Below are 23716 nucleotides of genomic sequence, written 5' to 3'. Positions count from 1 at the left end.
TCATACCAGGAGCAGCTGTCTCCATTGTAGGCATTGAAACATGAAGAAGCAGTCAGTCCTGCAGGGTTACTGCTTCTTCTGGGATGTGGGAATGAACCAGGGTGCCATTTAGAAAGAAGAAACCAAAATCACACCAGACACGCATGAATTGTTTTTTCCCCCAGTTCGGATATTTATTGCAAATCTTCAATTTTTGTACATAACCAATTTCGCAAAAAACATTCCAAACATACACTAAAAGTGTTGTTTCAGAAATTCAACTTTAATGATTTCTGTTAAATAGAGGATTTCTAAATACCGGCCAACAATCTCGAATAAATGTTAATATCTGCTAATTATTAGATTTAAAATCACATTCTCCCCATATATACACACACACACACACACACACACACACACACACTTAAAACTAGCAAGATAAACATAATCTTTTAGTTGATGAGTAATGTGCATTGTGGATTTGACACAACTTTTTAACACAGAATTGATTAAGCCGTGTGTCAAAATAAAAGAACCGGCTAAACAAAAAGAAATATTTTCACAGACATACCCAGCCATAAGCCAAGAGATGATTTACATTATGTTAGCTACACATTAATAAAGCCAACAAATGGCAATCAATGAAGTGAATAGAAATGTTCATAGAAGCTTTTAAATCTATACATTTGAGACATGACAATGAATTGGTCAAAAGTAAAATAAAGTTATAGTCCAACAATTTGTGAAACGTGATTATTCATATTCTTTAAGACTGTTGGACTATTCCTTTAATGGCACTATTTAACCTAGAAAAATAATGTAGTCACATTTAAATGCTTAACCTGTGATTTGTCTAAACTTTACGTGACTCACTCAAGTTAATTGCACGTTGTTTTGTGTTACACTTTACATTTTCTATAAACTAACTTTTTAATATCTCTTTTATTGAAATGAGGACGAGGACATTTACCGATTAATCTAAGAATATAAGCACAAAAGAGGGAATCTCATTCAAACCGATATCAACGTTTGCGTGATGTACAATATACCATAAGAATAGTAAACACATGACCCATGTGGAGAAAAATCTTACGTCTAAGAATATAATCAAAAACTTGTAGTGCTGGTGTGTACAATATGTAGTTTACGTTTCATGCGTGTGTGTGTACTTTGTGTCAGCCGCTGTGTTTTCAGTCAAACCATGATGTTTGCAACAAACAGAGCAGTGATGGTGGCGAGGGCCAGGCTCAGCCCGGAGGTCCCGGGCAGACCGGGCGCTGCATTGCACAGGTCAGTGTTGCAGCACGTCTTGGTCATGGTGTAGATGGTGGTGTTGGTGGTTTCGGGGAAGTTCACTTCTCCGGTGCGGTTGCACAGCGCCACAGCTAGACAGCCCTTCTTCTTGACATCAATGAAGCCGGCTGTGGAGGGACATCAAACTTTATAGGTCATAGGTCAAACTAGGCCATAAATCCAAATGGGTCAAAAATGAAAAACTATTTAACACCAAATTCTCAACATTGTTTGGAGTATATTTTTCTTTTATATCGTCTCATTGGCTCTATCTGACTGACTTGTTTTTTTATATTTATTTTCACTACTATTGGTTTCTATTAGGAAAAGTTGTAAAATCAGTTAGCAGCTGAACTGTGTTAGGTATATAAAGTTACATTATCATTGACATAACATTAATGAAGAATTTATGTTCACTACAATGAATTTCACAACTCAAGCTAACAGTATAGAAATTAAAGGAACCAGACGGCTGTCTGGGACAGAAAACAAAGTCTACAGCATAGTTTACAAAATGGTTAGCTTTGATATAAAGAATGTGGTTGGTACACGAAAAATATGCAAAGTATGAATCTTGAAACAATGGTTTTCAAAAGTTATTTTAAAATTGACATTTTGGATATGCAATGTTTTCACGCCACAGCTCGATATACAGTACTTACTCTGCATTGGCCTCTTGAAACTTAAGATACATTTTGTCAATAGTCAAGATAAGTTAAGAGAGATTGAAACATCCTTTGTATACTTTATTCTATCTATTGTAAGAACATAAATAGTCATAATCAGATATTTATTCAAGTGTCTTTGTAATGCCAAGAGGCAGATCTGTAACACCTGATATACCGACCATAAAGGCACAAAAGCAGTTTGTCTAGAGCTGAAACAGATTATTTTAATTAATCTGGGTTAAAAGTTTCTGTAATAATTTGTACTTTGAACCCTTCTACTAAAGGACAGTAGAGAAGATTTTCTGGGCACATAATTCCAGTTTGTCACATGAAAACAATTAATTTTGGGTGAATACAAATTGGAACTGATGTTGAAGGTGTTAGCACCTTGAGATTGCTTTTAGCTTTGAAAGGCGCTTTACAAATACAATTTATTATTATTATGAAGGTGTTATAACAGATTGATTGGCAGATTACTGGCTATTGTATATTCCTGATTTGATAAGTTCAGCTATTTCTCAATCTTTCCTTGTACTTCCTGTCAACTGTACAAGTACTCCCTGAGGCACCAAAATATTCTGTTGATCCACCAATTGAATAATCTTGCAATCGTTCTGGCAAAACAAAAATCCTCAAAAAGCCCCAAACGTTGGATGAAAATAGTTTCACATTTGCAGAGAATGCAACTGACGTGGCATCATGCGAGTGATGACGACCGTCCTTTAGGAGAATGGCGTCTGGTGAGATTTACTTCGGAGCTCCTTACCTGCTTGTCCCACACCACTGTAGCATTGTTCTCCGGCGTCACATGTGGTTTTAGAAGTTATGCACAGATCCCCTACGCCGATGCTGCATTTGTAGCACTGCAGGGCTTGAACTGAGAGTTGGAAGAAAGACGGAGATGAGAAAGGAGGTAGAAGAACAGTAGCATTAGAGTAAATTGGTTACACAAAAGGCAACAGGCTAAAATTAGGATGTGAAGAAAATGGATCATTAAAAAAACATCCGTTTGTCTGAAATGAAGGCCTTTGCTGAGACCGTTTACCATCCACTCAGATTGTGCAGTTTGGCATTTAAAATAAGGGTCTTTATTATGAGATAATGATAGTCAGTGATCATTGACAAGACAAAAGTGTGACCTTTGACCTGTAGTTTTAGGTTTTTGTGGCCAAGGTCATACAAGATCCTGGGAGCACCTGATTCAGTCTCAACTCAAAAAACTTTACCGGAAACTGTTTAACTTAATATTTACTTACATAGTCATGTACTACTACTGTATTCTATTTATCTGTCGACCCATTATTTGATTAGTCAACTAATTATTCCAAACCCAACAGTGGGAGGGAAATGCTTTATTAGTAGTCAGTTTTTCAACAAATATTATTTTTGTAGTGCTTTTTTGAGGGTCTTAGTATTGAGTTTCTTGAATCTCTAAAACAAATTAATTAAAAACCCTCAGACAAAATCAGTTTAACAGCTGTGGTTAGTTTCCAGACAGAAAATGACAGCAGACTACAGACAATAGCACCCTGTGAACGCAAATCATTAGTTTGCAGAACAAAAACCTGTTTTACAGATAATGTTCTAAAAAGGTCATTGTTGTAAACTCAAATGTTCCAATCCAGCTCCCAGAGATGAGCTCACTTGAAAGAAGTGGGGGTTTACAGAGCGACATGTAGTGACGAATGTGAGGCACAGATTTGAAACAAGCCATGCGCAACTGCCTGTTTGTTAATATGACCGCACCTCTTCATTATTTAATTATATGGCAGTGTGGCTATTCTTTATGTTCCAAAAAAAGCTAATAAAAAAATATAAATACTGAAGGCTTTTACCAGGAATGCCGGGACAAACAAAGACATTTAGATGCATTATGGGCAATAAAATATCCAGGGTTTTGTGTTTTTGACCCATATTAGGTAAAGTATCTCTATCAAGTCAGTATCTATGGCCTCTGCTACTTAGATTTCTTTTATTATAAGTTTGGTCTTTATTCATTGTATAGATTTAAGGCAACTAACTCAATGCGGTCTTTTGTGACGCACAAAGCTTTGATGAGCGGCCTAAATGGCCTTACCATTGTAAGGCTGAAACTGTGACGCACTGCCGGGAGGGGAATATACTCGAGTGAGCTCCAGTTAAATCTATTGTTTGGAACCTGTTGCTCCAGTTTTAAAGTCAGTATCCCATGACTTGAATCATCCTGAAAGTACACAGCAAGCCTGGAAAGTTAGAAACCAAGACTCAACCACAAACATTAGGGTTTTACTTAAAACATGTTTTAAACAAATAGAATATGTCAGCGATGTATTCGTGTGACAAAATTAATCCCATATAATCCTGTGTGACTTCAACCATAATCTGATAAGATTAGGCCATGCCTTCTTTACACAAACAGCCTTATCCAGCTGGTTTTGGTTACACCCGAGTAGCGCTGATATTTTAGAAACTTTTAAAATACAATCCTGACATCATCCCCTATTGCTCTCACTAATACATGATCTCGCAGATACAATTAAAATGATATTCTGTTGTGAGATAAAACTGCTTTCTTCATCTGGGAGACACAAAACCTTCAGAAATATGCAATACAAAAATCTGACTGCCTTGTTTACAGCTTTACTAAACAGCAATATAGTAAAATGTCAGGAATAATTCTACTTTTTTTTTGTTGTCACTGAAAATTAAATTGTCACACCTCGCAATACTTCATCGCTCGGCAATGCTGACAAACATGTTGTCGCCTGAAATCCAGTCTGACCTGATCCTGCGACTTATTGAGTCATCTGATCCATAAACACAACACACATTTATTCACAAATATCTTCATTGCGGCGATGACAGTGAGTCATTCTGGAGGTTAAGTTGCATAACATCAAAGCTTAGTGATGTTCAATTACAGCAGACTGTTCACTGCAGCAGAAGTTTCTCAACATATAATTGGCTGCACCTTCACGCCCCTTGATTGCAACAGATTCTCTACACGACAGCATGTTTACTCAAAGCGCAGGTTCTGGGACAAAGCTCAAGGAAAGCATGCACCTATTAAAAACAAGAAACGATGGGCAGAGGAGATTTGGCAGGTGAGAAAAATCACTACTTATTTGCAGGATTTATTAGTCAAGAGGAATATTACTTGTCCCTGCTGCCTGAGTTAATCAAAGAACGTATTTCTTAAGGTTCCGGGAAACTCATGTGGAGCACAGTTACAACACTTCCCTCCCACCACCACACCCTTGTTACAGGTGGACAGGAAAGGACACACCTTATAAACAGTCATGTGGCTGGTCTACCACTGCCTCAATTATTTGTCTATTATTGTGTGACTGGTTTGCAAGGTGAAGCTGTGAAAATATTCTAAATATAGTGTACACTTAAACTGATGGGTGTTTTTTAGCTGGGCTTTTCCTTTAGGTGGCTAAAATCATTTTTTATGTTGCCTTCGTCCACAGCAGTACATTGCTTAGCTTCAGAGTCTGTACTCCTGTCTGTTCTCTGGGCGTGCTGACCGCCATGTACTGTAGGTAATACACTTACTGGATAAGTACCTCATACAAACCACCTTCTGCAAAAACAAATATAATAACATCAATATTTAAGTAAGTTCATACAAAAGGAAGTTTCAGTAGTTCATTGAAAAAAATAAGTTTGAAGTTTTCCAGCTGATTTTACTTTAAAAAAAACGACACATAATACCTGACAATTCAGATACTGCACTCTACCTTTGAAAAATCTCCAGGTATTGAGAAACTATACCTTTGTAATCCAATTTGTTAACAACTAGCCAGTTTGAACTGAGGTGTGGCACATCATTTATCATCGTCAATGTGCAGTGTCAGCCGTATACTGCCCTCTACTGTTGTGTCACTAAAACCACACACCATGGAGCGTCAGCCCTTCAGATTCTACAGCAGGAGGAACCCAAAACACAGAGTGACCGAGAGGACAAACAACAAATCAACTAACAGTGGCTGTGTTTAAAACAGTAAAGTCCTGTAAAATCTAATACTAAAAAGGAACAAGAAAATAAGTGATTACAGGTCTGGTGTGGTTGCTCGAGTCTTAGGCGTGGCCTCTTCCTCGTACAGTGATCAGTGCTTTGGGAGGAGTCAGTACCCAATATTTCCACCTGAGGGCATCCTTGTTGGAAAATATCTTAGTTTGTTTCTAGTTGAGTGTTTTTTGTAGCATCCGCATGTAATCATTAACTCCACAACAAGACTCAATCCTTCCAACAGCAGAAACATCACAATTTTTAGGTCCAATAAAATAATTGTTTTAAAAAGCTTTGCATTATTCTGTCTCAACTCACTGTGGGGAACAAAGAGTCTATGGCAGAGAACAACTGGGAAGTAAAAACTGAACAGCAATAAGACTGAAATTAAACTCACAATGCGAGTCATGTTACAACACCATCTCACTGTGCACACAAAGTTAAAAGACAGAATGTCCTAAGGTGATATGCAAACAAGTTTATTCAAAGTAATGTGAGGATAATTATACAGACTGCCTTCAAAGCGTCTGCTGGTATTGGGACAATCGTCAACCTCACAAATAGGTAAAGCTAAAAACACATGGGTGGGTCTTGTGTAAATATACTTAAAGATCACAATGCAGACATCCAAAAATGATTTCTTATGTAAACCCTAATTAAAAAAAAAGGTTATACAAAAGTTGGTCAACAGTCTCTAGACTTTTCCTCCCAACTTGACAAATGTACTGACCTCTGGATTCAAAAGTAGCCAAGTATGTTTGTCTGTTTTCCTGGTCAGCTGGTGCTTGGGGAAACTCAGTAGCCTGTAACACGTTTGCTTCAAAAATCAACAAGACTGCTATCTGTTATCATCGGCTTCTCCCCAGGGTACAAACGCACCCATATATGCATCCCTCCTGGTCATCTCAGTATGCAATTATCTGCATTAGTGAATCACTCTTCTGTCATAAACATCTATTTAAGTAAAAGATTCGGAAGCTAAAAAAGGTCAAAGCTATCACCTGGAAGCATGTGCGTAATTTCCACAGGGACAGGGAGGACATGGCAGTTACTCACCAAATTTCTGAAGTGCTTCCTAGTAATGACAAGAGGGGTTAAATATTTCTCGTCAGCAATGTTTGACTCGCACACCAATGGCTCAATATGATCATAAAGCCATTGCTTTCATATCAGATGATAGATGATCAGATCAGATGAGGTGGAGCTGCCTCAAGACATGGAGAGTGAGGCAGAGAGAACATAACATACCTGCTGCACATAAGTTCCAGCAGGTATATTATGTGCAGTAGTCAGGTGATTTTTTGACAATGAGAGGAAGACTTCTACGTGACAAGTAAAATTAAAGAATTATAAATAACATAGGCAACACTAATAATGATACAACCAACGTGATTTAGATAGGGCTCCAGCTTATCAGCTGTGTATTTTGTATCAATAGTTATAAGACCATAAATAAAACAAACAAAAAAACAAAGTGGAAATTAAATCTCATTTTTATTTGAGTCACACACAAAACATTAATTGTGAACATGTTTGACTTTGTAAAAATGATTCTCTCCAGTCTTGCAATCGGTCCCTATATTAAACAATTCAGAAAGTAAGAACTTTTTCTCATACCCATTTTAGTACCATTCTTTCTGGCAGAATGTATTACCATAGTTCCTAAATATTTGGAGAAATGCAGTAAATGGGATTCACGTTGAAAACATTATTCTGGCGGTGTGTCCCCCCCCCCACTTCTCAAACCAAAGTTACACCCTTCCCTGTAGTATAACCAAGCTACCAAAATGTGAATATAGTTCCCTAGAAAGGGTGTGGTTTGAAATAGGAGACTGAAACAACAAAGCTTCAGGGATCCAGAAGATGAAAAATAGACTTAAATAGCCTCAAAACACAATAGTAGAAGAACAAATGGCCATTATAGTGCACCCAGTCTATAGACGCTCTGTTGAAGTGGAATTTGAGACTTGGGCAAAGCCTCAACTCTTACAAGGTGAGGAATTTATCATACAATGGCTGGCAGGTTGGGGCATGATTCAGTCTTTTTATAACTTCTGGAAAAAAAACAAAAAAGAACATCTTCCTACCACAAACAGGATGCCTCACCCTAATCTGCAACACCATTAAACTAAAGCCTGGGATGTGCACTGAGGGTAAAAACAGGAAACCTCTGTAGCTACTTTGTGCGAGAATCTGTAACTTATTCTGTCTGTCCATAGTTGTCCGTTACTTTAAGCAAACAGGATCAACAGTTTGTCCGTTACTTTAAGCAAACTATTTAAAAACGGTTCTCATATTTTATAACAGTTCTCCATTCAACTAAAACACACCATACCAAACCAGGAAAAGATAGTAGGCTACATCATGATATGACAATGACCAAAACACATTTAGTGTCAGATCACAGTAGCATATGGCCATTTGTCGCAAAGGTGCACACATCTTGTGTTGGGCCCGGCCTCTAAAGTGAGGTGAACTTGTAGGGTGAACACACCCAGTCATAACTACTGCGTCAAAACATAAAAAGGTCAATGTAGAAGTAAAATATGTAAATGTAACATACGCTTATCATCTACAACTTGGAAAAATGAGTCACTTCTTAACGCAACAATACCGCGCAGAAAACTAATAGTTCTCAGGGAAACAAACCTCAATAAAAACAGCCACACCAAACGTTATGTACAATAACGTTGCTTTTGTCCGGGGGAATATTTAAATGTCTCTCTGAAACACAAGTCTGTTCGGTTCTGCTTTAGAGGAAAGTTTTCAGTTTCAAAATGATAGAAAACATTGCATTTTAAATGAAAGGGCGAAATCATCATTTATTTAGGGTATTTTTACTTACCGACGGCAAAGCAGAATCCGACTGCAAAAAGCTGGAGAATAATTGTGTTCATCTTGTAAAAAGGAGGGTAAAGTTGCGAACTCGTTTCTCAGGAGAGACTTGCCTGTCTGTGAGGAGTCAGACCGTTATAAGTTTTTGATCAAGCGACTAACTTTTTTCCAGCTATTTATAATCTTCCACCTCCCATCCCAACGTCACCGTTATCCAATCAGAGGAGGTCGTCTGGGAAATCAACCCAGTGTTTTTTTTCAAGCTCTTCCACCTGTGTGACTCACAGGTAGGGGTAAGGGTGTAACTTTGGGTTGAGAAGTGTGTGTGTGTGTGTGTGGGGGGAGACACAAAACAGAAATCTTTTCTCGATCTGACTCCCATTTCCTGCATTTCTACAAACATTTAGGGTCTATGGTGATAAAAAATCACCATAGACTTATCACATGACATTATCAATGCTGATAAGCTGGAGTCATATCTAAATCACGTTAGTTGTATCATTATTAGTGTAGCCTACTTTATTTATAATTCTTTAATTCAACGTTTTATTTTATTCAAACTGTATTCACTTCTTATCACGTAGAAGTCTTCTTCTCATTGTCAACTAATCAAAATCACCTGACTACTGCACATAACATACCTGCTGCAACTTATGTGCAGCAGGTATGTTATGTTCTCTCTGCCTCACTCTCCATGTCTTGAGGCAGCTCCACCTCATCATCTGATCTGATCATCTATCATCTGATATGAAAGCAATCGCGTTATGATCAAATTGAGCCATCGGTGTGTGAGTCAAACATTAAAGTAGCAGCCAGAGAGTCTGCTTGTCATACATTGCTGACGAGAAATATTTAACCCCTCATGTGTCATTACTATAATGGATTGAAAGGGTTTTGGTGGTGCTGAAAAGTGATTTACATGTTGTTTTATGACCTTTTAAGCCACTACATTTATTCAAGTTCTATACTTTATTCATCTACTTCATTTCAGAAACAAATATTGCACTTTTTATGCCACTACTTCCTATTGACAGCTAGTTAATATTTAAGATTTTACTTACAAAACAAATAATACATTTCCAACCCAGTGGTTTCCAAACTTTTTGGCCTTAGACCGCAAATTTAAAAAAGGCCTACCTCTGTACTTTTACGTAAATTGGAGTTTGAATTCTATAAACTAATCTTAATCAAAAGCCTGGTTCTCAGATAAAAGCGGCAGCTACTTTGTAGTTATCCACCGCACCTCTTGCTCAAAGTAACTCAGTGAACAAACCACAAACAGTATCTTAATCTATCGTGCCCTCTAAAATCCTGATAAATCAAAAGGTTAAACAATGAAAAATAAAGTGTGTGTGTGTGTGTGTGTGTGTGTGTGTGTGTGTGTATGTGTGTGTGTGTGTCAGGTCAGTGACGTTTAAATTTAAACTGGTCAGTCTTAAAGAGAAGATTTGTTAAGAAATGAAGTTTATTATGACACAGTAGACACTTGACAGGACATGACAGGGCATGACAGGGTTGTCTTAACGACAGGTTAATCAATAATGAAAATAATCTTTAGTTGTAGCCCTCAATAACTCTCTTGTCCCCCTGGCCATAAGACTATACAACTCCTCTCAGTGATGGCCGGGGGATTCCAACATTTGTAATTATTTATAACGGTCTGTTTTTTGTAAATTTGTAAAAATTACTGTTTAATGGAGGGAAGGGGGGCGGGGGTGTAATGTTAATAAATGTATAATGTCTTTTAAGCTACTGGATGCCTAAATTTCCCTCGGGATGAATAAAGTATCTATCGATCTACTCCACAGCAGCAGGATGGACGCTCAAATGGCCATATCATACAGTATAGACTTAAATGTATCTTGTTACATGAAAAACATTTCAAAGTGTGCACAAATGCTTTTGGGAACATCTAACTACAAATTCAAAGCAGAAAACTGTGTGAAAGTCAAAGTTCCCACACTGTATAACTAATGTGATCATGAAAAACATAAAAGCTCTATGTAAAAGCAAGATCTTGAAATGTAACATAAATGAATCATCTTGCAAAAAAGAAATGTCAATTCTGAACAATACTGCAGACACTACTATGATATCTTTAAGGGAAACCAACCTCAATGAAACAAAGCCACAACAAACATCTTGTAGAAAAACGTTGATTTTGTCAGGGGAAATATTGAAAATGTTCTCTCTGAAATGAGGCTGTTCGTGTGTGTGACATTGAAGTTGCACACACACATTTCAGTATGGATTTTTGTTCTGCTTTCGGTTATAGAAGAGGAGTCAAAATGTATGTGTAAGGGAAGTTACAGTGTGGGAGAATTCTGTAATTGTGTTAATGTTTTGTGTTTATATGTCATATGTAAATTTGCTTTGTAACTGAGAATTGGGGCCAGGACTCAAGTTAGGTAGCTAATAGTTAGAAAGGAGTAAACAGACGTGTTTGCCGTGTACATAGCCTGTGGAAATAACAGGTATTTGAATACTGTATGTCTACGGGAGAACCAATAATGTGTTTAAATGGCTTGGTAAAACAACTCTTAATGTTTGTAACAATCGTCCAAGTTAGTTTTTTTTTTATGAAGACCAAACTGAGGAAGGAAGGTTTCTGCAGGTCGTTCCTCTCATGCTGAGCTGTATAAAGGAGATGCACCTCACTGCCTTCCAAGGAGGATGTTGGAAGAGTTGATTTACTCACATAAGCAAGTATGGTCTCGCCCAGAGTTTGTCCCCAAGCATTTTTCTGTCTCTGTTTGTCTCTGAGTGTTTGCAAACATCTTTGGGGAGAGAACACAAAAGTATTTAATAAATGACTGACGAGTTGAGTCACGGGTGAAGAAATTATTGACATTTTCAGTTTGTCCACACCGGTCACAAAAGGACTGGTGTTTGTGGATGGTGGCCATGTTTGTTGTTGTTTAATGATTATCTCTGCATGTGACTTTAAAAAGGGGAATGATGTGGTTTACTGCTGGCGGGGGAAACGGTTCTGAAATAAGATCTTTAGAGTCATCATTTTGAAATACTTTGCTGAGAGGGAGGCTGTTTGGGCCCGGTGAAATGCCTCTATTGTTTTGCCCACAGATCCTCAGAGTTTCTCAACTCTTGTCACATGGAAAGAGGGCGTGTGGGAAGAGCCGGCCCAACTAAGCCCGATTACATCACTAACAGCAATGACAGCTGAAGTCAACATGAAAATCCAAACTGTGGGGAAGAAGACGACGAGGAACAAAAGCAAGAACATTTAAATATTAGTGTAGTGCCTATGTCAAAGTGGAGATCTGTACAAAGTGATCTAGATAAAGAGACAAGTCAAGAGTTGTAGGCAAGAGACTATTTGCTAATAAGCACAAAGGCTGATGGGAATGTCATTAGTTTAGCAGGTATTTGGTCATCAAATATTGGATACATTTACTATGTACTAACTTTCATGACAATCCATTCACCAGTTGTAGAGATATTTCTATCAAAACCACATGTAAACATCTTGGTGGCACTAGAGGCAAAGTCAGGAGGTCACCAAAGTCTGTAGGATTCATCCTCTGGGGATCCTGAATGTCTGTACCAAATTTCATTGCAATGCATTTAATGGTTGTTGAGATATTTCAGTGGTGGAACAACTAACCGAAAAACCGTCACGCTGCTATGGCTAAAAGTCACGTGACGTATGTTCTACAGTTTGCCAGAAGGCACTTGGGAGACTCTGACATCAGCTGGAAGAAGCTTTTTGAGCAAACACTGCACATCATCCAGCATCATGCAGTGAGGATGATTCTCTACCACAGGCTGTGGAAAGTTTGTTGTGAGGGTAAATACAGAGACGGCCTGGAGAAAAACATGAGGCAGTTTGCAAGAAACGTGCCAATTGGGAGAAGTTTTGTTTTCCAGAAAGACATTGAGCCGGAGCACAAACTCAAAGCTACCCAGGAACAGCCTTAAAAAAACAATATTAATGTCCTGGAGTGGCCGAGTCCAAATATCAACCCAGTCAAGAATTAATTTAATGTAATTACTTGTTTAATGTATGGGAACAAGTATTTAGTATAAACCTAAACCACACAACACAGCATTTATAATCTAAACTAATCTGCAATGAATACATTAAACTAAACACCAAATACAGAATAGACGGTACAAGACGCTGTTCACTCATGATTCCTATTTAACTTGCAACCAACAGAGCTGCACCAGTTTTGCAAAGACTAATGTGGGGAAATTGCAGCATCCAGATTTGCAAAACTAATCCTGGAACTGTTGCCAAAGATGCATCTCCTAAATACTGACCTGGAGGAGGTGTATACTTTTACAACAAGTATTTCACACTTTTCATTCATTTAGATCAATGTGTGTTTTAACTATTGACATTAAATTGTCTTTTCCTTTGATCAGTGTCAAAACAAAAGCCGCTCTTTGCTTCAAACTTCCAATTTACTTTTTATTGGCATAGTATGAGGCAAATATTCCAAAATGGCTGCTATATATCAACTTCAACTTGTCCTGTCAAGTTGGAGCTTCAATGAATCTCCACCAGAATTTGTAACATTCTTGCCAGCTTGCTCAGCACAGACTAATGTGTCACATGTGGACAGTAAAAGCACAAAAAAACATATTTCCTCGCAACAATATGTGTTTGTTAGAGTATATTTTTGCAGGTGTGGCTTACATGTTTCCGTATCTGCTGTAAAGAGGCATCCCAAAAAAAAAAGGGGAAATATGCGTGAGGTAAATGGAGCAATATGGCCTCTGGGTGTGGCAAAGTAGAGGCTGAACAATTCAGATGACTGCAGTGAGAGCATCTGAACTGATAAGATTATTAGTCTGCAAACACTCTCAGAGCTGTTTTCCTGCCACATTTGGGGTTTTGTTTCCAGCCTAACACACAGACGGCTTTCATCATGCAGGAGACTATTAGAGGAAGATGGTCTGCTCTCATATAAAGTCTGGAGACACTCACCAGCTACAAAAATGGGGGATTCCTCATCACAAAGTTAGTTGCCCAAAGAAAAGGGAAGAGAAGGGCAGGTCCTGAGTGGTGGTTTGAGGTTATCCTGAGTCATGAAGGAACCTCCTACTCTTTTCCCTCTGGAAAAACTGACAGGGCACGGCCACATGAAGACAACTCACCCTGCCAAAGACAGTTGCCTTGCACAGGGGGAAAACTGTTTTTATGAGTCATATGTAGCCATGGCCATGTGGCTTGAACTGAATATAGGGGCAGGGTATTTTAAAGATGTATTTTCTTTTTTTGTATTTTACATTGACTTTTTTCATATACCAAAAGGATAAATTACATGCAAAAGTTAATTAAAAAATAATTTTAAAAGCCTGATATCCTATGATATAGTTAATGCAGTTAGATGGCGTTTGTTATTTGTGTATCCATGTTTTCCCACTAATGCTGTTACTCAGTCATGTGAAATGTCACCGCAACAACCACACCCAGAATCCAGACAACCATCATTCCTTGTACCACCACGGGAATTCTTCCTACAAGCTTACACACAAACACCAAGAATGCAGGTACAGTTGTGTTTTATGGTCCCTGCGTTATACTAAATATTTAAGTGTAGGAAAATAAAGCTACTGCATTGATACTACGAGGCAGGAGTGCAAAGAAAATGAAGTACAAAAGAGTATGAAAAGAAAATAGAAGTTTATTGAGAATTCTGAATCCTGCTCACCCTTCCACAGTAGCAGAAAGACAACACGGACAAACATTAGTTAAAATCTGGACACATAAATCCCGTTTCTCTTGTATCATGAAATCCAAAAACAATCTATTCCAGTCACACAAACGTAAAGAGGGCAGGGAGTGAAGAAAGGGCAGCTGAGTATCTGCCCCACTGCTTCAGAAACAAAACAAAAAAAAGCGGCTGGTGGTCGGTCTGTCTCTAAACCTGAACATAAATAATGAGACTGTGCTGTGGAGAGACACCAGTGGGATCAGTGCAGTGGTGGAGTGAGTTGAAGGATTCAGATTGTCTAAATTCCTCTTTCTCCGGGTCTCCTACTCGATCTTCACAGGGATAGTTTGACATTTTGGGAAATATTCACTTTCAGGTAGAGAGTTAGATGAGAAGGCGGACATTAAATTAAATACAAAGCTTCCACCAGCAGCCGGTTACTTTACCTTAGCACAAACACTGGAGAAGCTAGCCCTGCCCAACGTTAATAAAATCCACCTGTCGACATCTCTAAAGCTCACTAATAAAACATTGTTATGGAATCCTCTTTCCGCCAGTAAAAGACAAAAAAATAAGATACATCTTAGTCTTGTGATGAAAAAAAGTCATGACTAACTCTCGAAATGTTTCTTTTTCTATTTAGGAGATACTTGATCAGATATTCACATTGGCTTTAATAAACCATACATTATATATCTCGTTTGTTAAATACATAAAAAAAAAAGGTTACAAATAATTAGCATCTGTCACGGGTCAGACTATTTCTTGGCAGGGAGCATTAACACTGGTTGCCTAGCAACTACCAGTCGGCTCATAAACGCGAATGGTCGTTTTAACATTAGTTTTTGTACCGATTAACAAACCCGATATTATGGGTTAATTGGTGCATCTTTAGCTACTACCAGCAGCTATTAAAACACATTTCATTCAACTGTAAAAACAACTCGTAGTATTACTGGTGGTTTTGTGCTGAAATACTGGTTGCCAAGCAACTGCCAATTGCTGCATAGCTCCCGGCCTGTAAAAATGCAAAATGTTTTTTTTAAACTTTGTTTTTATACAAATGAACAAACAATATCTAACTCGCTAGTGAGCTTTAGATGTGCTGGTAGGAGGATTTTGTTACTTTCGGACAGAGCTAGCCATTTCCCCCATTACCGATCTTTATGCTAAGCTAACTGGCCTCTAAAGGTTAAAAATCTGTTCAGCCACTTTGTAGATATCAACGTATAAAATCAAGAAAACTGTCCTGCCCACAACTTTCAGGGCATATTAAGGAGAATAACATCAGTAGGCTACAAGCTGTAGGTGGGTGATTTCAACACCCAGGAAAATATACAGTGACTATTTGACCAACCGAAAACCATTGCCGAGAACATAAAACTGTCTCGTGTCTTATTAAGAGGTCATTGACCTGGGGAACATAGATACCACAGAAATGGAATGAATCATACTATTTCTATGATAGATAGGCTCCCCTTCACATTAACGTTAACAGTCTAATCTACTCTCCGCCAGAAAGCAAATGCGGATATTTCCCAAACTGTTAAACTTTTTTTTAAGGGAGAAGAAGCTATGAGGGAAGAGGGGTGACAATACAAACGCAGCTGCTGCAGGAGGGGGCATGTCTCAGAAAAATGTAGCACAGGTTATATTTTCACTTCGGTACCAATACAGACAGTTGTTTGACACGCGCACAGACAGCTGGAGAAATGACACAGGCTGATTACAATTGTCTGAACGATTCGGAAATTCTTGTTAATTTAATCTATTTCTACTTTACCTTCTCTAACAGCAGAAAGAAGAAAATTAATTGTTGCTCGTGCCTCTTGAAGAAAAACAAACAACAAACAATCTGGGTGTTTTTTCTGAATCTTAAGGCAAATTTAACAGAAAGTTTTGTGCAACATCACAAAACATCAGACAAACCAAATTCTTACGAACGAGTGATACAGAAAAACACCCACTGTCCAAACTGTCTCTGCGAGTGCCAGCCTGAATGTACATGCAGTCGGGGGCTAATAGGGAGGGTTTACCACCACCCTTTACCAAACTGTGCCAAATACAGAACAAATGCAGAGCCAGAGGCGAACGCTGACTCAGCCGTTGCACTTTTCTTCAGCTTTCCGTAACAGCCCTGGACGTAAAAACCTTTCTACGGGGAAAACTTCCCAGTAATGCCACCCACTGATTATATAAGCCCCTGTATCGTTCAGCTTCCTCATACCTCACCCTCCTGTTTTTGGCACTGATGAGTTTGGTAAGGTACGTGCATGGAATCCCAAGTGTGTGGATGCGTTTATGTATTTATGCATGTATGAGTGCATGTGTTTGTTTGTAATTATGATCATGGCTGTGCGTTTTTATTTCTCGCTCACACTCAGATCTTTACACTTTTTGCCCTAATCTAAACCAAAATAATACAGTCTTCAGGGTGGGGAGGGGGCACCTGAAAAGCTTTGTTAAATGCAGGTGACCCCTCCTCTTCTGATAATTCTTTCCTGTCTTCTCTCTCTACGAATCTTCCTCCTCCTCCTTTGTCCAGGACGCTCTAGCGGATGGCCTTGACGGGGCTCTTGAAGCTGGAGGCGGCTTGCAGCTGCAGCTGGTAGGCCATGGGGTGGATCTTGAACCCGTACAGCCTGGAGAAAGAAGAAAGTAAACATGTGAGCATTTCTTCTGGCCGGTGTTTAGGTTAGTTAAAGGGTAAATTCAGTATTGTGTTATGTGTCATATGACTTGTTGCCAGAAGACACAGTTTAAACATGAGTGACAGTACGAGAGGAGTGCTGGTGTTGTCAGAGTTGTTTGCGTATTTGTACAGAAATCGTAGCTTAGTGTTATCTAAAAGATTTTCAATGGCATCGCTGAATATTTAAAAAGGCCCGATCAAGCGAAAGATAAAAAATATAATTGTATTTCTTTGTGGGATCCTATCCTTAATGTTGTCAGACACAGTGGCAAGAACAAGCCATTGCAGTGGACGTACATTGGATAAGAGCGGCTGCAACACTCTCACTTAATACCATTTTCCAAAATGATTATCCCTTTAGTCATTTAGACAAACACATTGGAAGGAAAATAGGGTCCAGGTGTGGCACAAAAGCTACAAATATTAACTTCAAATAATATGATCTATAGATTACAAAACAAATAAGGGCACTGAAATGAATGGGGCTGTGTACATTGTGATCAGTTTACTATTTGCTTTATAGGGAGAGCGCAGTTACATATTAGCTCTCAATGTTTTTCCATCACACCACCCGGACTGTTCATGTGAGACAGACGTCACAGAATGAAATAGAAAATGTTGGAATAAATAGACTCAAGTGTCCTAAAGTGATCAGAAATCTGCTGAATTTTATACCACATTTGCTCAAATTACTTTGTGGCATCACGTATAGCAAACTCTTTAGAGCTTAAACAATTAGTTGATTAATTTGATATCAAGCCCTTTGGCATTTTTTGATGGGTATTTTTCACTATTTTCTGATACTTTCTAGACTAAATATTGAATCAATTCATAGAGAATCTAGAGGTCGACACTACTGCTTGGCCGGTAGAAGTAAACTGTGTTTTTTTTGACAAGTGAAATATAAATAGAAATTTGATTCTCATTTGTTTTTCCATGTTGAAACATTGTATTCAGTGCTCACCGACAGACTCTTTCAGCAAGCTAACCCAGTAGCACAAACAAACAGCAATGGGAGATAGGCAGCGCGGGACAAGCGCGTAGAACCGGCATATTTTAACATCTCGCTCGCTGAATGTTATTTTGTTTCTGTATTCTACAATGATCAGCAAGGCAAAATAACCATTTCTGTCAATGGAGTCTGGTGGCTTTGAAGAGAGCATATTAATAGTATGTTTTGTACTTTAATAAATTATAATAATTTTCCAAATCCCTGTTGGCTATCAGGTAGTAAATGCCATTGACATTTCCTGGAGTTATTAGAAGCGTTTGGGTCACACGAGTCGGAAACAATTCTATGCAGCTACCACTGGAATCTATTTCTACAAAGAGTATAATACTAAAAAGAATAGTGTAGCCTTAATCTTTATCGGCAACAACGCAGAAATACCGGGTTTTAGGACATTATTCAGTAATAAAAAAGTGCTGAAAAGTAATCTGGCGAGGGCCAGCAAGAACCGGGGAGAGGATCCTCCCACACTGAGCAGCCGTCTCTGAACCGCTGAGTTGAATCCCCGTGCCGACTAAGTAAAAAAATTAATGTTTTTCAAATGTCAACGCTATGAATGAAGCTCTGAAGTATTCGCTACAGCCCTAGTACTAAGAGTATATCTCAAATGGTGAGAACCGTTACACAGCGTGCTCCAAAACATGCACTGATTGGTCAGAGTGCAGATAAATTACTGCAACAGTGCAACACAGCGACCTGCCGTACTAACCTCGGGACAAACTGGTTGGCGGGCCTCTTGGGCCTGTACTCAGGGTGAACCATGAAGAGCATGTGGGGGAAGCCAGTGCCAAAATATGCTCCATCTGTGTGGTGGTGCCTGGAGGACTTTGGCGTGTATACGTCCATACATTTAGGACAGTACAGCTTCACCATGGCCTCTCCTGGGATGTCTGACAGACCTGTGGAGGAAGGTCAAAGGGAGGGAATAGAGTACATATCTACTATATCCAAGATAGAGACGGCACTGGGACGCTGCTAGTATAGTACAGATACTTCCTAGTTCCTTCCTGGTATTTTCATCCATTTTATCATCACATCCATGTAAATTAAGATTTGGATTCAAGTTTTCTGAATATTATATTTAAATATGCAAATAAGGCATTATCTAATAGTTTTGGTGAATTTAGGAGAAGTCTACAAACGCAAATAGACAAAGTCAATAAAATAAACACCTAAGTGCGTTTTCGATGTTACTTTCCACCAAGTACATGTGAATACAAGTAGTCAAAACAAAATTGACTAGTGCATGAAAACACAATGTTATATCCTGCAGTGTCTCGTCCTTATCTGCTGATAAAAGTAACAAAATACAGGACAATATTGAAAATTGACTGAAAAAATAATTACTGACTAAGTGGTTAAAGGGCATCATGAATAAAATGCAAAAACAAACACACAAACACACAAACGTATAATTGTGAGTAAAGAGGAAGAAGGCGACAGTGGTGATTAAAGACCTTATTCAAAGCATGACACCATCATATAAACCCCAACATTTTCATAGTCATCAGCCATACATAGATGTATCGTATTTAAGAACTGATAATTTTACTCACCAATAGGAAGCATAGGCTGATTCTCACAATAGACCCGAGGGCAATAGCCAAAATCTCCCTGTTGATACTTCTCCAGCTGCAAGGTATAAAACAGGATATTATAATATACTGCAAATAATAAAAGGCAGCAAAAATGTGTCATTTACTGTCACTCTTTTAAAAAGGGAGCTTACAAAAGGCTGCAATTTAGGGGGTCAATATTTACATCTCTTTATCTATTTGGCAAAACTCTGTCCATCTTCTGCACTTTATTTAGAAATATAATAAAATAAATAAATAAACCTGGAAAAATGCACCAGGGGAAAGTTTAACGAGACTACAGTAAAGATGGCCTCCTGCTCCAGAGGTTTTTGTAAGTGTCGTTTTGACTGCACTAGTTAGTCCTGTTAGTTTGTCCACATCCAGTTTGAAGACACAGAATTGTATTTAGCTGTAAATTGTTTGATTTACTTTTCAAGCGGATTTGTCTATTCAGTATTGAGAATAAACAAACCTGTCTATTGTCGCTCTAAAAGTGAATTAAAGAATGCGAACACAAATACTTTTGGGAAAATAATTAAAGCATTACAAGGCCTGGGCTGTACTGAATGTCTTTCTTTTTCTTTTCTTTTACATTAAAGCTTCTGTTGAGGTTTTCAAATTGAACTTTTAATGTCTGTCGTATATCCGTATTTTATGATCTTATCACCCTCAAAATGTTATGTTATATAAATGTAATTTAGGTGCATTGTTGTTAGACCGCCCCGTCAAAACTGTTTTTGGACCGAATTGAAAACGTTGTTTTTGAAAGGCTAAACGCCAACAAATATGGATTAAAGCCGAATATTTAGGTCAATAAAAACCTGTTGTGCTTTTTGGAGATGATTACATCCATCTTGTTTGGATCAAACAAGTTGAAACAATCCTACGCAGCCACCACTGGAATGTTATGACAAATAGTATAATACTAACAATATTAGTGTAGCCAACAGAAATATGGGGTTTAAACAGAATGAATACACATGCAAAAAAAAAAAAAACTGCACAGCAATGTTGTCAATGTTGACTTAGATTTTGAATGTCAACATTATGAATGAAGCTTCAAACGATTCTGGCAGGACTATTGTTAATCCTTTACATCAAGTATAAAACCATCTTAAGAAACTGTGATCGAGCTAGTGTTACTAAGTCCAACCCAGGTTCATTCATTTTCCTATTCATCTCTCACGAAACCAGCATTATCACCCCTTTTACTGAATACAGAAATTCAGCCTTTCCACCCCGTTAAAAATAAAGTAATTAAAAAAAACAGCTTCACTAATGCAAATAGGGGGTAGCGGACTTTGCTGACGCAGCTGGCGTACCATCTGTGCGATGCCTCGGTTAGTGAGGATGTAGCGTGCGTGGATGAGGCCGTACAGCATCTCAGCTGCCTGCTCAATCAGGTCACTCTGGTTGGGATTGTCCTCCAGCTCCTCATCTGAAGACACAAGGGAACAGAGAACATCAATGGAGTCCACATTTCTTTTGGACAGTTTACAGAGATGCAAAACTGTGCAGAGAAAGATTTTCAAAATGGTCGTAAAGCTTTTTAGGAGTGAAAATCAATCACTATTCAAGCTTATTAAAAAGGTACGTAAACTAAAAGTTTCCAGACTCTCGAAGCATTTATCGTCACACCTAAATGTTACTATAAATGCAATTTTAAAAAATTTGAGCAAAAATCCTCGTCTTAATTTTGATGATGCAGAGGCATGAACATAAGATACAGACCTGGTTCAAGGTCCAGGATCATGTCTAGGGCCTGGCGGTAGTGAGGAACCTGCTCATTGAGCCCTGTCAGGTTGAACTTGTCCTGGATGTAGTCTTCATCCACCTTTAGTTGGAGAAAACAAATGAGAAACTGGTTATCTGCGAGTGTGGCATAAAGCAGACAGGATAGGCACGTTTCTTGAAGTCAGTCCAAAAAGGTACATTTAAGATTTATTAGTCACTGTATTCATCCTCCTGTACATACTGACAGTGAAGAGATATCTTCTAAATGTGACACCAATAACTTTCACGAAACATGGTAGTATTGTTTTAAGCTAAATTTGAAAAATCATCAACATATTTAATAAGGAACATGGAGTGTTAAAAAACAAACTCATTGAAAGTTTAGTTATGTTCATAGTGCAGCAACTCAAAGGCTCAGAAAACAAAGTCAAGCAAGAGTAAAGTGACCAAAGACCATGATTTAAAATCAGTCAATACAGAGCATCTAAACACAAGGATGCAGCACGCCTGCTTCCTCACTCCCCTACACAAACTGTGATTTCACAGTATCTATTAACTTTAATGGAAGAAATTATAGAAAATCATGTTTTTTAGGTTACTTTACAATTGCTCAACACCATTTTCCAATCTTGTTAATAAATTTGATGACTTTAGACTCGACAAAATGAAAAAAAGACTTAACTCAACAAGAACTTTAACACCAATGACTCGAGACTTCCACAAATCAACCCATATCCTGAATCAACTAACGCTAAAGATTTTTATTCCCAGTAAGTCAAAACTTAATTCCCATATGATAAATTAGATGCTTTTCAGTTTTAAAGCCATTGTGACCTGTTGCATTTTGGGAAAGTGTTTGCAAAGATGCGTTTTGTCCTTATTTTGTATAGAAAATAGCAAAATGCCTCCTCAGCAGGAGGATTGTCTTTGAAACTTGCACCACTGTCTGTTCAAAGTAAATGAAAAGAAACATATCCTTATACCCCCCCCCCCCCCCCCAATGTATTAAACTTGCTACAAACTATGACTTCTGTGTACCTTTACATCCTTAATACATATACAGTCCTAGATCAGGGCTATGTCTCTGTGTGTGAGTGTGTGTGTTGAAAGTAACAGTAAGGGAGACATGTTAATAAGGAGTGGTATACACTCTACTGGATTCATTAGTTCTGCTTAACAATAATAACTCATGGCTTTATTTTAACTTCATTTTGATATGACACAGGCTACATGGATGGCAACAATGAATATACTCAGACAGTCATTAGGGAAACTCACCTCACAGAAAAACTCATTCCCCCTCAGTCCACAGAACCAGGAGATCCATGATACTTCCTCTGAACTGCTCATCTCCGAAGACCTAGAAAGAGAGGTGAAAACACTCAGTTATGATTCAGAAATCAAATCAACTAGCAACACTGTAACATAATAGCTATAATAACAATAACTTGCAGTGTCAAATTCATATGTTCAACTGTCAGATTCCTTCTCAGTATTTTCACAATGCTAGTTTTTTTTTGGTCCAAAAACGATATAATACTGTCATGATAAGAGTAACTTGATGCTAGCTGCTGCACAAACCTGATCAAGGCTAGGCTAACAAGCTAGCTAGCGTTGCCTTCTCAACACTGTTCATTTTGTGGAGTAGTCGCTGCAGTTACTATTTTTTAGTCTTGAATCCGTCAAAAACGTATGTTACTACAGATTAATCCAACCTTAAATGTATGGTATGGACATACGCGACGGCAAACGGCTAAGTTAATGTAGCTAACGTTAGCTCGCTAAGCTAAACTAAATTCAATATGGCGCATCGTTAGAAAACAGGCCTCATGACAAACATTAGCTCTTTTTGGAGCTCCCTCGGACTCTGAGTTTAAACATCTCAATGCAGTAATGTGGGTGATTCTGCCAACTTACCCGGCTTTGAACTTCTATACTCCTTAAAAAATCCGACAGAGCAAAAATTTAGCAATCTCACCGGTGTAAATAAGATGGACACCAGCTCCCAGTTCACCCTCCAGGTTCTTCCTCGTCCTCCAGAAACTCACAGGCAGCGTACAGCGCCGATGGAGCTCTGCTGCTGCCACATGTTTACTTTGAGTATTACACATTCTTCAACCCATTTGTGACTGCAACTGAAACTGTGAATTTCCTTTGTTGGAAATTGAATCTGGGCTTGCCTCAGACAAACCTGAAGAAATTCATAACAAGTCATAATAAGTTGAATATCAAAGATATGCACACAAAACAT

The 23716-nt window shown here is 38.3% G+C and overlaps 2 protein-coding genes across 3 annotated transcripts; both read right to left on the bottom strand.

Moving 5' to 3' along the window:
• Positions 1–148: 148 nt before the first annotated feature.
• Positions 149–8937, bottom strand: LOC115015481 (sperm acrosome membrane-associated protein 4-like). Its single transcript, XM_029442829.1, has 3 exons — positions 8780–8937; positions 2707–2817; positions 149–1400 (listed from the first exon to the last, which is right to left on the bottom strand). The coding sequence occupies exons 1-3, from the start codon at positions 8829–8831 to the stop codon at positions 1174–1176; spliced, it is 390 nt and encodes a 129-aa protein (XP_029298689.1). The 5' UTR covers positions 8832–8937; the 3' UTR covers positions 149–1173.
• Positions 8938–14403: 5466 nt separating this feature from the next.
• Positions 14404–23566, bottom strand: csnk2b (casein kinase 2, beta polypeptide). 2 transcript variants are annotated; one of them, XM_029442822.1, is made up of 7 exons: positions 23444–23566; positions 22744–22825; positions 21463–21565; positions 21054–21169; positions 19711–19786; positions 18864–19053; positions 14404–17095 (listed from the first exon to the last, which is right to left on the bottom strand). In XM_029442822.1, exons 2-7 carry the CDS (start codon positions 22813–22815, stop codon positions 17005–17007), a joined length of 648 nt encoding a protein of 215 aa, XP_029298682.1. In that variant the 5' UTR covers positions 22816–22825; positions 23444–23566; the 3' UTR covers positions 14404–17004. The 2 variants fall into 2 exon arrangements, with proteins under 2 accessions (XP_029298682.1, XP_029298681.1); XM_029442821.1 differs by having other exon boundaries at positions 23383–23537.
• Positions 23567–23716: the final 150 nt, after the last annotated feature.

The sequence above is a fragment of the Cottoperca gobio genome, chromosome 11, assembly GCF_900634415.1.
Source record: "Cottoperca gobio chromosome 11, fCotGob3.1, whole genome shotgun sequence".
Classification (NCBI taxonomy): Eukaryota; Metazoa; Chordata; class Actinopteri; order Perciformes; family Bovichtidae; genus Cottoperca; species Cottoperca gobio.
Note: the sequence above shows the minus strand (reverse complement) of the source record. Positions and strands in the feature narration are given on the sequence as shown.